This window comes from Vanellus vanellus (assembly GCF_965231255.1).
Source record: "Vanellus vanellus genome assembly, chromosome: 1".
NCBI lineage: Eukaryota > Metazoa > Chordata > Aves > Charadriiformes > Charadriidae > Vanellus > Vanellus vanellus.
This window is the reverse complement of record NC_138905.1, coordinates 119030274-119044756: the sequence shown is the minus strand read 5'-3', so window position 1 is coordinate 119044756 and position 14483 is coordinate 119030274. Positions and strand designations below refer to the sequence as shown.

At 47.0% G+C, this 14483-nt stretch overlaps 1 protein-coding gene across 1 annotated transcript in view; it reads right to left on the bottom strand.

The window, feature by feature from the left end:
* Positions 1 to 13136, bottom strand: part of MRPS6 (mitochondrial ribosomal protein S6) — a 46941-nt gene extending 33805 nt beyond the window's left edge. Inside the window, exon 1 of the mRNA XM_082487388.1 lies at positions 12893 to 13136. Coding sequence (XP_082343514.1) covers positions 12893 to 12937 — 45 coding nt within the window. The 5' untranslated portion in view covers positions 12938 to 13136. The remainder of the gene's footprint in view (positions 1 to 12892) is intronic.
* Positions 13137 to 14483: the final 1347 nt, after the last annotated feature.

The following is a 14483-nucleotide window of genomic DNA, read 5'->3' as shown; positions in this document are numbered from 1 at the left end:
CAAAGTGGAGGGAAGGGGATAATAAAAAGACTTGCTGGCAGACAACTGGACAGATGGGAAAGGAAGGGGCACTGAAGAGCCACACACTGGCTCCTACCTCTGCCATGGAGGTAGGATGCTCCTATTTCCTATTTATGCCTTGGGAGGTATCATTTACCTGTACCCATCCAAAACCATTTAATGGGTTTAGAGAGTGCTGGATGTAAGATTCTGTTTCCTACACTGAATGGGCACAGCAAGGGAACAGAAGATCAAAGCAAAGAACCAATTTAGGCTAAAGATCACAACACAAGTTTTCAGTATTCAAGATTATTACAGAAGAGTAAGGAACAGGGTCTGACTCTATTCCTCTTTCCCACCCACTAGAAAAGGTAACAAGCACAAAAAATCACTGGATCTTTGTCCTGACCATAAAGTTTACCAGCCTTAGAAGTCTTACAAGCATCAGTTTCAGGCATTCCCCGTTCCACTTCATCTGCAGAAGTGTTTTGGCACTATGCTGAAGCTCACATTTCGCTACTAATTCATCTACGATTAATACAAACACCCAGATAACATTCTAGTATTTGGGTGGTTTCCTGTTTACCATCGCTGTAGCATGTTCATTTTGTTTATAAAAAAAAAAAAGTAAATAAAAACATCGCAAATTCTCAGCTAGACCATAACAAAAAATTTTGTTAAGGCTGAAAACGCACACACTCCCCCCTCTGCCTTACTTTGTGCATTACTGAGGGCAGCAATGGTGCTGATGTAAGAACCTGCACTTCTCATTCAGGCAGATGTATTTTAAAAAAAAGCTTACAGCAAACCACAACTTCAGCCTTAAGGAGAAATTCACAATCAAGTTATTCGTACAAGCTGGCTGTTTTTCAAGAGTACTTCAGAATCAAAAAAAGATAATAAGGGTTCCCCACCACCACCACAAACCCACATGAGAATACAGATATTCATTCTGCGGGAGTTATAGCCAATGATGAGAGACTACAGAGACATGGCACAAAATGGACTGATTACAGTAGTGTGCTAAATTTATCATGCTCATAAGCCTCAAACCACAGATATATTTGAAATTCTTCCACAGAAGAATTCACATTTATCCCCACCCGCAAATGCAGAAGTTAAATAGTCTATTAGTTTAATCCAACACAAAATTATAAATATTTCAGATCATATGACGCCATCAGATACAAGTATAATGTACTATTCTTAGTTTTAAGCACTTTTCAGTAACACTTTAATAGCGCTGTGTCTTTTACTATGTTCAGCTAAATTTTCAAATGCAACTACATTATAGTGTTTATACCAAAGCTATAAATATTTTAAGGAAAGCAGAAGAGTTTTTACTGAGACACAGTGAAAAAAAACCCTACTATACAGAAAATTAGAATAAGAGGCAAGCTAAAGAAATAGTAATAAACAATGTTTTCCCTCCTCTATTGTCCCGCTCTGTTATTGGAAAATGTTAGACTTCAACTTTAGTTCACTTCCCAACATCTTCTCTGTAGGTTAATCAGTGACCTTGCAAAACTATACTGTACAGTAATATGCATAAATGACAAAAATATTTGTTCAAACTAGGTCTATTTGATACAAGAGGTACCCAGTTCATAGTATGACTATTACAAGCACATTAAATCCTTCCAAAAAGTGTGTAAGCAGAAGATGCAGCTGCCCTTGAATAAATTGTGACATTTCTCAATTAGGATACTTGCCAAACTACTATGGGCTCATTCTAACAAAAATAAACAACACGTGAAGTTTCTTGAGCATCTTCCACTGGAAGGTACAGCCAGACCATGCATTTGAAATAATCAGTCTAAACAGACCTGAGCCATCACCTTTGTAACTAACATCTGAATTTTGCAGGGTTCATCTTGCTTGAGCAGGAAGGTGGAAAGTTTTCAGTAGCTGCTACAAATTTGCTGCACTGTTATTAAATTACTGCACTAAAGTAGCTTCTTGTACCAGTTTCTTATTAGACCTAATTCTAAAATAGCCCTGGAACTTTTTTCATTACAAAAATGAAACTCGTTGCTCTGAACTTTCAGGAAGTTATGACCTCAAGTCTTAAGAAGGACTTTTGAGACACCCCATGCAAGTTTAATCTCAAGTTATTAGAATAGCATACATTGTGGCGCTGACCAAAAAAACAAAAAAACACCCAAAAAAAAAACCAAACCCAGAAAGACAGCACTGCTGCCAAGGCACTGTGATTTTTTTCCCCCCCAAGGCTGTTTTCTGGCTGGATCATATCAAAGACACAAAACAATGTGCTTGCCTCTTGTCTGAAGATAGAGGGCCACAGCTCTGGTGAAACAATGCATGTGTCTCTCCAACAGGCAGACTGTCCTTTCAGAAAAAAAAAAAAAAAGTCTTAAGCAATTCCCTGAAGAGATATTAGATAATATGAAGCAGATTTAGGGTGGGATTTTTAAGGAGAAATTTGTGTGATTGTTTAAAAGGAAAACTTTCTCCACAGTGCTTTTCTAATAAGTCGGGTCTTTAAATATGCCAGAATCAAACCACTCCAGCCCTAAAGCAACTATTTGTTTTCTGCTCAGTCTATTTCTCTTCTCCACAGATGGGAAGTTTCCCAGTTGACTTCCCTTTTCTCTTGCAGTTCAAGAGTCAGTCCCAATGACCAATGCTTCAAGGGTTAATTTGAGGATGCAGATGCCCAATGTCACAGAGGAGTATCCACTGTTATCATTTGTTAGCAAATTAAGTACCTACTTAACTTTGTTCAAAGACTTGAAAGTAGTTTTGAGGTTCTTTCTTAGAAACAGCGTTTTTCTTCTTCGCTCCCACCTTCTTCAATCAGGGGTATGTTAACTCATACCCCTAGCCTTTTACCTACTGAACAACTCACTTGCATGGAAGAGACGTACCCAGATTGCCAGGCATAACACCTACACAGAAAATACTAACAATCTCTCCCTCAGAAAAAAAAAGGAATAAGTCTCATGCCTTGAGCAGGGCTGTACAACATTCAACCCCCTGAGTGTGTTGCCTGGCCTGCTCACACTGCAGCCTACCTGCTACGGACATGCAAGTGATTTCCTACCTGTCCACTGCTCCACAGTAAACACAAGGTTGGCTGAGGTTGCCTATCTCAGGTAAAAAAAAAAAAAAAGAGAGGAAAAAGCTTCATTCCATTTATTGCAGCACTCTAGAACACAAAAAAAAGGAGCACAAGTGTTCTTCATGGAATAAAGATAAGTTGACATTTATCAGTTATGTATTACATGCTCTTGAGACAGCAGGGACTATCTTTTGCCAGCTGCTCAACACAGCCCTACACATCCAGGACGGCAGTTTCAGGACTTTCCCTCGTAAACCAGGAGATGGGGCAGAGGAGCCAGGCAGTAATCCCACCTGAGACAAAACAGGGTACGTTGTAGGAAGCAGGAAAGCTCGGAAAGCTCGGAGGCAGAAGTTGACCTGTAGCATCTAATAAATAATTTCAGTTAAGGTCTGGACTGGCATTCCCAGCAGCTAAACAGGCTGGAGCAAGAGAGAGTACCACATGTACAAGTTACCTGAACCAGCAGCGACCTGACTAACCTGTTTGCCACACGTGCTCTGCTGCCCCAAAGTGGCACTGCATCAACACTTCTGCCGGCCTCGGAGAACACAGGTGCTGCAGAGGCAACTCTATAAATCATCACTACCTTGAAAGTCCAATTTGAGGTGCAAGGTTCAAGTCAGTCACTCAAATAAGTTGTTATGAACACATAATGCCCTTTTTTTTTGGTCTGAGGTTTCAGGAATCGTTCCAGTTCTGGTCTTCATTTTACTGCAGCATCAGAAAAAGAAGCTTGCTCCGTAATACGTTCTTCTCGATCCTTTTCTAAAGGACTGTTGAAGGAGACACGAGAGAAGTAAGTAACCTCACAGCATGTAGTTCAGCAGAAGAAACAGAACTACACTGCATTTGCCAGTCAGAAACGTAATGCTACTGTGCACTATTACAGTAACTGGAGTACTGAAGGCTAACTGAAGCTGAAGGGTGCTGTGATTGACAGTGTTAGAGCGGCAGACCAATTTCGTTGTTTTGTTTTTAACCATTCTTCCCCCCCAACCCAAGTGTATATCCCTATATGAGCTATCAAGTCACAGACTGGGGGGAGGGGGGAGCGACGGGGGGCAGGGGGAAGAGCAGAAGAAAGAGGATGCAGCTTTATTGCAGTGCTCATTCAGCACTCTGTAAACACAACAGAAGCTACAGTACTGCTGAATTGCAAAGCAAGAGGAAGGTGGCTTATTTTGTGAAACCTGCACCACTAGCAGTGCCTCGGCAAGCCACTTCATGCCACTGCCTGTGGCACTCGCGTTTGGATGGTTTCTTTCCCCCATGAGTCAGTCCCCAGCACTCTGTCAGGAATAGTGGATTATTTGCTTCCACTGTTCTTCTGAAAACTGCTAACTGCTTGGGGAGGGGAGAGTGGCCAACAACAGAATGGAAGAGGTAAAAAGTTCCTTTTTATTTGTTAAAATAGATACCAGAAAGAAGGACCGCCTACTCTGCGCCTACCTAGGCATACTGTAGTTCATCTTTCTCAGGTCTTACAAAAGACAAGTTCATCAGTTGAAGTTAAAATAACTATTAGTTTAAAGAAAATACATAGGTAAGTACCTCCTTTTTCCCTTGTCAACTCAAAGAATTGGCTGATGTTTATGCAGGCAACAGGTGTTATCTGGTTTCTCTGACAAGAGCAAAAAGTTTAGTTGCTGCTCAGCACCACTGAGGAACTGGACCGCTCTTCCCTGGCAAATGAACTGAGTCATCCATGCCTCTGCCATAACTCAAGCAGATGACTACCAGACGCCCAAATGCAGGTTGTCACAATAAGCAGCTCCATCCCTCAGCAAGGAAACCGATGCTTTTCTTTGCAACTGCAGAGAGAGCACATTCTTCCATCTACACAGGAATCGGAAGCAGAAGAGGAAGGAGGGTACTGAGAAGGCACATGGTCAACAGTAAATAAGTGAAGAGCACAACAGGGCAAAGAGAGAAAGCAAGCCATTTGAACGAAGGTGGGACAGGGTGTCTCCTCCAGGAGACGGCAAAAAATAGAATATTCTGGCTGGCATCATGCAACACGAGGCAGAATTTTCCCTGCCAGGTAAGTGTGTCAAGATGTCAGCTGACATACTAAGTTGGAAGCTGCAGAGGGACACTGAGCCTGAAGACTCAAATTCCTTCTTGTGGCAACCTAAAGTTCAGAAGCACAAATATTTTCAGTGCCACTGGCAAGTATTGTTTACCTAAATTAGTTTGATGAAGTACTTAGTCACTAAAAGCAACAGCAAGAAAATGGGTTAAAAAAACCAAACAAAACCATAAATGTGCAAGCATTTGATTTCTATAAAGGATTTGGGACCACATAATCAACTTTTCTGGATGTACAAGACAAATGTTATCACTCTATTAGAACCGCACCATCAGAAATTGTTGCAAAATCTCCACCACTACTGAAGACGACCCTTTTCTTTAGCTGCAAGGTACAAAGATGTGATCCGGTTGGTAGTTATCACCATTCATTAGTAACTGATGTAACTGGCACACTCCTATCCTAGAAAAATGTTCACCCCATTTGAAGAGGATCTTGGCAAGGAGAGTATAGACTTCAGAAGTTACTTGGGGAATGAGAAAGGAGTAGTGTGTGTGTCAGTGACCACGCAACTAGGCAGAATACTAGGAAGAAATTCTTCCTAGAATTTCTAAGGGGAACAAAAAAAAAAACAAACAAGCAAAACCCAGACTCATTGAGCTTATTTAGGACTTCCCCAAGCTCCTATCACATTTATGGCTGCCCACAATCTTTCCAAGAACATAAAGCATCATAAGTTTTATTTAAAGGTGAAACAGAAGTTTCCAGAGCATACATAACCCTAAATTTTAAGTTTGAGGCTCTCCAAGCTTCCTAGTCTGCTGGGTGTTCTTGAGAGATTTCTGGTCCTTCTTGGGGATTTTAAAACACCAGAACAAGGCTTAAATAAAGTTATCTTGGTTATAAAACAATTAGTGCTATTCTACATCAAGCTTTGTAATTGCCTATATTAAAAGCTGCCACACATTGATTTCTTTTTTAATAGTCTCAAACACAAACACATCAACTCCACTGAACCCATTCCCCTCCTGTATCCATGCTCTGTATGTACCTTTGTTTTTAATTATTATTCCTTGGATGTTTGCATAACTGAAGCACACAAGTGGGCAAACCAGAGTTAAAAAAGATGTGAGAAATAGCAGAAAAAAATAGTTCCTATGTAGTTCCTCACGTTCATATTTCTAGGGTTCATGACCCTTCCTTTACACCATCTGCTTGTTTCCCTCCCCTCATCCCACCAGGAGTGATGCATTTCTGCAATTTCTCATTTCCAGCACCAGTATTTGTACTAGTGCTCCCACAGTACAGCTCCTTCACTTACACAAATATTGCCTTATTTTCCATATTTTTACTTCCTATCTTTCCTGTCCCATCTCTACATAAATAGTTATATTTTGCCCATCTGTCCTCGCTTTTATTTTTCCCCCCTTTCACCTTCTGATCAGCTCTTCTACAGAATGCACACCAGAGGTATTCCTGCTGGTCCACTGGGCAGGCGGTTTTGAAGCGATCAACCTGGTGCCCAGTGGTTTCTGCTACCCTTGGATAAGCAGCACAGAGGCTGGTATATGCAGCTCTATCAGGCAACTGCCTCCACATAAGCAACTCTTACATTGCCACAGACTTGTAGCAGAGGAGGTCTGGGCAGCTGTGGCTCAAAGAATTAGCAGCCTGTTCTGGCTGGAGTCTGACAAAAAGCAAGGCAAGTTACTTGATGAATAATCAACAACCAACAAAGTAATTTTTGGGTGGAAATTGCCAGCGTTATGGCTCTGGAACAAGGGAAGTGGAGAAATTAGCTCCTGAAAGAATACGTAAAGAATGCAAGAACTTCCATCATTACAAAATATGGTATGTATGGTGTATTAGAAGAAAGCAAACATAGACACACATTCATACTTGAATTAATTTAACAGCTCATTCCAAGTGATATAATGGACATCTTGAAAAGAGTCAGTCACTTTTGAGGGTTTTTGCAACAATAGAGATCAATAATGCTATTTTATCACAATAGGTTCTCCTTCCTTCTTTTTCAACAGTTAAAGGATAGACAACCTGCTTTCATGCTGAAGTTTACAAACACCTCTCTGTTCATATACATGATGGATCCACATGTATATGTACACACAGTGAACAAACGAGGAGAGATACACAGCCAAGAGAGTAGAGCACATTGCTAAGCAGGTAACAGGGGCAAAGAGGGGAAGTCATATCCTAAAGGTTAACCTACCATTCCTGCCCACTGAAGAGGGGCTAGCCAAATCCCTCTGAAGTCCCTCATGCCAGTCCCAGCATGGACACACAGGCCTGCCCACAGCCCTGCCTCAGGGCTCAGCCTTGCAGCTCTACAGCTTAGGGAACAAGAGTGCCAGAGTTAACTAGGGCATCCCGTTACATACACTCACTCAAGCACAGCACTCCATATGCTTCAGAAGCCTCTATAAACCAAGAGGCTTTCAAGTCCCTTATTCTTGCCATCAACTTAGTACTCACTTTGGCCAATTCTGCCAAATTCACCTAGCTAACAACTTAAAAAGGCTTAAACTATCCTGTAGAAGAGAATAATCCTCTAACTCCCCCCACCCCCAAGCCAGGCACATATCCCACACTTGGCAGAAACTTAGACGAGGACCTCTCTCAAGCCTTAAGATTGAAAAGTGGCAAACATCAGCCAATAGGGTATCATCCTCAAATGCTGTCTGTATCACACACTTCAAAATCTAGTTATTCTTACAGAAATGCTTAAGGCAGAAAACAAAAAGCTGACTCCTATAGGAGAGTCAAGGCTAGACCTTGTGGTTTTCCAATCTTGTCTTTTGGTTCCAACTCTTTGGTCTTCTTTCCAGCACCACCCCCGACACAAGGGTCCTTTCCTGCTGGGCATAATACTGTGAAGAAGAGCCTGTTTCAGCCTGCTAAAAAAGTCAAAGGCAACAGAGGAAAACTTTTGTGTAATCTTAACCTGCTAAGTAGGGGAGAGGGGCAGGGAAGATGTACAAATCAACTGTAAGAACAGGCGGGTTCACCAGAAAGGAAAAAAAAAAAAAAAAAACAGTATCTGCCTGCTTACTGCCCTCTTCATTTTCCCCTCCTTCCTAGCAACTAAGATATCAAAAGCCCAATTGCTGCAGCTGCCTACACAGCAATTAAGCGTAATAGTCAAGGTGTCAAGCAACGCTACTGCCCATTACTTTGGCTTTCCTAAAATAGCTTAAGGATCTCCACAGCAGGTAGGGAATTTTTGAAACATGGCAACCCACTCCAAAGGCAACAAACACATGCTGAAGACAAGCTATGTTGTGTGAACACGCCAGTCGAACTGAGAGCCCAGATTCACCCCAGCATTCCACAGGTGGGTGGTGGGTCCCCTAGTCCAGATATTTGCTGAAACAAGGTAATTACATTTCAGACTATGACACGTATTATATATTTGTCCCTTGTAACAGGTGAAGTGGTGAAGAGCACGCTGCTAATAATATATTGACGCGCTTCCTCATTTTGAGTCAAATACCCTAATACTACGTATTTTCAAACTGTCCATTCACTTCAGTTCCAGTTCCAAAGTTCTTTTGTTGCAGACAGGTGTCCCAGCTCGCTAGAGTCGAACAGCAGCAAGAACAGCACGGGAATACCGCCACCTCCTCTGTCTCTCCTAGGTTCCCCAGGCTGCCCAGTTTCCTTGGAGGGTGTCTCGCATTGCCGCCCTGCGGTCAGTCTGCAAAACAGCACCAGAGCAATAGGAAGCCATTTCCAGCTCTTCCTTCCCTTTCCCCTCCACTTCCTTCCCCCGGGCTCTCAAGGGAGTTTCGGCAGGATGAGGAGGGTAGGAAGAGGAAACCTCCCTGAAGAGCTCTCCTTTCTCCAGGAAGGGACATCTCCTGCTAAGTCACCAGCGGGTCACTACCCTTTCCTGCTGAAGGTCCTGCTCTGCCATAATCCCTCTGCTGAAAGCCAAAGATGACTCTCCTGGGAGAAAGTTAGAAATAATTAGAAATTCATCTTTTGCTATGAATAGTAAAGTTTAGAGCATGAACAGCTGTGTCTTCACTTTGCACCTCTACTTTCACCACAAGCGTACTCTTTGGCTGGGGCTCTTGAGGGTAGACAACGTGTTGTTTACACACATCTGTACGCTACCGATAACAAGTCTGCCATCAAACCCCCCAAGCTCACCGTACTATTTGCATGTTGGAGTGCAGGAAGCCACACACGTGGGCAAACTTCATTATTTCCACCCTAAGTTCCAGTCACCTCACTGGCCTCAGACCTTTCTTTTCGCGTCTGCTCCATACACTCACACACAAGAGTAATGCAATCCAAGTCCCTCTCTGCAGCTACTCTTCAAACACAGTGATGCCACAGAGAAGTAGAGGTTTTATTATTTATTTATTTAGAGGGTGCTTTTAGGGTTTCTTATTATCGTTTTCTTAAGAGTCACTGACTGGAGTCTCTGCTGATCAAGGACTCTGTCCACAGGCAATTTACAAATATGGTATTTCTAGTGCAAGTCAATTACCTGATCATAGGCTACCTACAAAACAGGACAGAGAATGGCTGCTCAGCTTTGACTTCAGAATCAAGTCAGGAACTTTTGTGAAAAAGTACATGCAGACAACTGGTGATGAAGTTTGAAAGCACAAGTTTTTCCCCTTGCCTGTCCCATCCTCCCTGTTCCCCGCCAAGATCTTGGGTGTTGCATTTTTAAGACACAAAAGGAAAGCTGAAGCAGCTCTGAGGAAGTCTGCCAAGAAGCAAGGGGAGATGGGAGCATCAGGCAGGACTGAGGGGTCCTGCTCACCCTGTAACCATGCCCAGGCTAGCTGGGCAGGGAAGAGACCAGCTGCACAACAGAGTGCATGGTTCACGACAGAAGCCACATGCAAGAAAAGAATGAGGAGGGATCCCCGACTTGAACAGAAGCAGTGCCAGGGAGTAACAGAGTTTGAAGCAATGAAAATAAATTTGAGGGATATATTCTGGTTAGATCTATGAAAATGCCAAGGTAACTATTAAAAATAATTGTGGGTGGGGGAAACCCACAGAATCACAGAGTTTGCCTCTGAAGAGAGCCATGAAAGTCTACCAGGCTGTAGCTTTGAGAAGGTTTGTGCTCAAGCTGCCAGGGAGCTCACAGGAGTTAACAACAGCCCTAAAGCACAAGAAAGCCAAACGGCAGAGGCTTACCTTTTTTTTGGGTTTGTTTTTTTTTTTGCAAGGCAGGGGAGCTGTCAGAGATAAGGAAGGATGCCACAGACACCAAGAGAAGAGTCAGCACTTGCTCAGGTCTCAGACTAAAGCAGGCACCAGAGCATGCAGTCACCGCAGAGAGGGACTGACATGGCAGGACAGTGAACACCTGCCCAGGGTAGCTCCATCAGCAAGCACTAGTGTTAAGCAGCAGAGTAATTTATTCAGGACTGCATATGAATCTCTCCAACTCTGTAATTTCAGACTGTTTAATTAGCCCCATAGTCAGGTCTCCACATTTTGACTAATTTAAGTGAGCATTACGGTCGAGATTATGCACCGCTACGGGGGTCATTAGAGCAATCCCTTTGCCAGGATTCAGCAGCACCATGTAGCATACAACCACTACAGAAATTTTTTCCAAGTGTTCTCATTACAGAAGAAAGGCAGCAGTAGCAAGATACTGGAACACAAAAAAAACCCACCTAAATCTGGTGTACTGTCAACAGCAACAAAAAAAAACAGTCTCTAGAGATACTCTCTAAATTTCAGAGTTACAAGGCTAGGTTAAAAACAGCAGTACACCGGAACCAAAACTTAAGTGTTTTAACATAATCACAGCGCTAATAAACACCTTCAGATACATCTATCAGGAAAGAATATACTAAAGAGTCAAACTTCAAAGAGGAAAAGGTTGCAGATGTTAAATCCTGACTGCATCGATGCTTATGAGAAGCATCTTACAGCTAAAAGCTTATCCCTGCATCTCTGTGCTCAGATCCTAGGAACCAAAGATCCTTTCCACCAGGCAGCACTCCATGGAACCCTTTCAGAGTAGTCAGTTTACTCAAATATCAGTATTATGTCAGATTTGCTATGCTTTCTGCCCTGCACTTATAGTGTCTGCACAGCATAATGCATTTCCCACATTAACAGCACGTATACAAAAAGCACCTCTTCACCTTACCTATGGCTTATACAGTGATGGGGATGGGTGTGGAGAAAAAAAAAAAAATAATCACATGTTGACAACCCACATCCAAAAGCAGTGCGTTTTGTCAGAGCGAATGCTGCTCAGTGAGGTGGTGCAGCAATGTCACCAGATTTTTTTCCCTGTTGCTGTATTTCTCCACTAGAGGACTCACCTGAGAAGTCTACTACAGCTTCTGCATTAAGCCAAGTAAAAAAAAAAAAAAAAAGCCAACCCTGACATGTGGCTGGTGTGGCTGGTACATGTAAAATGAATGGAAATGTACTAGTATATGCGGCACATGTAATATATGAAGACATGCTCCCGTAACTATAAAAGAAACACAGCAATGCTATTTAGCTTCCTGCTATTCTATGACAAACACACATGTTCATTTAAATGAAGGTTAAATGCAAGAGCAAGCATGTCCACGCTGGGTCAGATCAGAAGGGTCACAGCCTAGAAGTGCCGCTACGTTCCAAAACCAGCACTGCATATTAAGCTGGAAAGTAGCAGATAAACAAAAGCTATAGAAGGTAGTAGGGAAGGGCCAGTATCAGCTATTATTTTCCAAATAGAGGGTCCCACCTACACAGGGATGTTTCTATTTTATTATTATTTTTACGCACAAGCATACACACCCCCCGCACTGATTCAGCTCTTGTAAAATAGAAAGAGCATCACGTAACCTCGCTCGCTCACACCACGGCTTATCATCGCACCGCCAAAAAAACAGCGGCAACGGCTAAGCAACCCTTCCCGTGGGCGATACGGCGAGCCGTATCAGCAGAGCTCAACTGGTGTTAGCAACGGCGAGGGGGGGGAATATATATATATATATATATTGTTGAGACTTCCCTGGTAGAGAGGGGGGGATGGCCAGGCAGGGAGCTGGCACCCCACGAGGGGTCCTTGCTCCCCTCCACCAGGGCTCACCGAAAGGCCTCCCAGAGGCGAGGGGACCTAGCCGGGGGTCGCTGCGACCTAGCAAGGGACCGAGCGAAGCCACCGCAGGTGCTGGGGGGGGTGAGGGGGGTGGGCGTGAAGCACACGGCGATGGAAAGCGCTGGTGCTGCAGAGGAAGAGGGGGACGTGCTGGCACCGAAAGGGACAAGGAAAGGGGCAAGTTCACTTGAACCGGGCAAGGGGCGGGGATGGGGGAGGGGAGAGAGAAGAGAGAGAAACGCATCTACTTCGCTAAGTGTGGGATCTGCTTACCTGTAGACCAAAGGGGGGGGGGGGGGGGGGGGGGGGGGAGAAGGGGACTGCAGCTCCGGAGGAGCAACCGAGCAAAGTCTCCAAGGGAGCAAAGGGGGAAAGGCAAAAGAAAAAAAAAAAAAAAAAAAAAAAAAGAGGAAGGGGGGAGAGGGCAGAGGAAAGACAGAGGGGAGCCCGAAGCACGCTGCGCAACTCCGCTTCCCGGCGCGGCGGGGAGGGCAGGGCTCGCCCCCGGGGGAAGGGGCCGGACGGGGCGTGCGGCTGCCGGGGCCGGCACACGGCGGCGGCGAGGGCAGGCGAAGGGGGTCCCCTCCTCGCGGCCGGGGTTGGGGGGGGGGGTAGGGGGGAGTGTCTGTCAGGTCCCACCTGGCTCCCTCCCTCCCGTCTCCCCTCCCTCACTCACCCTCTGCATGGCTTTCAGGATCAAAGCCAGTTCATAGCGGGGCATCTTAAGAGCTGGCTGTGGCGGGAGGAGCGGGGATGCGGCGGGGCAGAGGGTGGGGAGGAGGGGACGCCGATGCCGGAGAGGAGGGGGAGAAAACCAAGAGGAGGCAGGCGCGTCCCCGGCGGCAGGCGGTGCTGCTGGCGGCGGTGTCGGCTCCTGCCCGCGCGGCTCCCAGGCTGCACAGACAACCCGGGGCGGGCGGGCGGGCGGCGCGGCTTAAAGGGCGCCGGCAGCTGCGCAGGCTCCGCCGCGCCGCCCCCTGCCCGCGCCAAGCGCCGCCTCCGCCGCGCACACGCCTGCCCGCCGGGGGGCTGCCGCCGCCCGCCCGCCCGCCCGCCGGCTGCCCCGCCGCCCCGACCCGAAGGAGCGGGGGGTGGGGGGGAAGAGGAGTTGGCGGTTAAGGGGGAATACCCGCCGCCGGGGAGCGGGCGCGGGCCGCGCGGGCTGAGCCGCGGCCCGGGCGCCGCCTCCCCTCCCTGCGGCGGCTCGGGGCCTGCGTCCGCCTTCCTCCTTCCCGCCGCCGCGGCGGCGGTGGCTGTGGCTGCTGCAGGGAGTGGAAATTTCCACTGAGTCCGCCCCCTCGCTCTCCCCCCTCCCCCCCTCCGCGCACAGACACACACACACACACACCCGAGACCGCACATGGTGGTGGTGAGGGGGGGAAGGACAGTGCTGGCGGCGCGGGGGGCCCCAGGGCCTGACCGCCGGGCGCCCACCGCCGCGGCCATCGCCCCCACGCACCTGGGTGGGCCGGCGGCGGCAGCCGGCGGTACGGGGAGAGGGGTGCGAGGCAGAAGCGCCGCCTGTGCCGGAGGGTTGAGGCCGCACGTGTGGGGCACCCCCAGTCCTTCTGGAACCATCTGGGGCACCCCAGCGGCTGTGGCCTCGCTGACAGGAGGGTGGGTGGGCAGGGCCCAGCCACAGCGGGCTGGCTGTGGGGACCCGGGGGGCAACGGGGTGGAGGTGAAACTGGGCTGCTGGAAGATGAGTGGCCTTGGTGCTTGGGTGCTGCCAGCGGGAGAGCTGCGGGGCAAATGTCGCCCCGCCAGCAGTGCTCAGCACACACTCCTTGGCGTTGTCCGCGTGGGCAGCCATCAAGGTCAGCGGCACAGATACCCTCCGTCAGCAGCACATCCGATACCAGCGGCCAGCCAGAGCTGTGATGGGGACCTACAGCCACCTGCATCCACCAAAGAGAGGGCGTTTGGAGAGCCTGGTGGTACCACCAGGCTTGTTTCAAGGGTAGTTCTTTCCTCCACAGCAGAGATGCATCCCACCAGGGGTACCCCCTTCCCTCGTACACGTACCCCAGAGCCCCCAACGCACAGGCTGCCTTTGAAGAGAGCGAGCTCACGCTGAGTTGCTGCCCAAGGTTTTGAAGCCCTCATCGCTTGGCCCTGTCCACCCTCAGGAACAAGGGAGGCAGGGGAGGAGAGAGTGGAGCCACCATGCTTGTGGCTTGAGGGGAAGTAGGAAGGCAGGCCAATTGTGAGAGCAAAAAACTTTAATCTGAGAAATATCAACCCCCCACGCGATCAGGAGTGGCCTC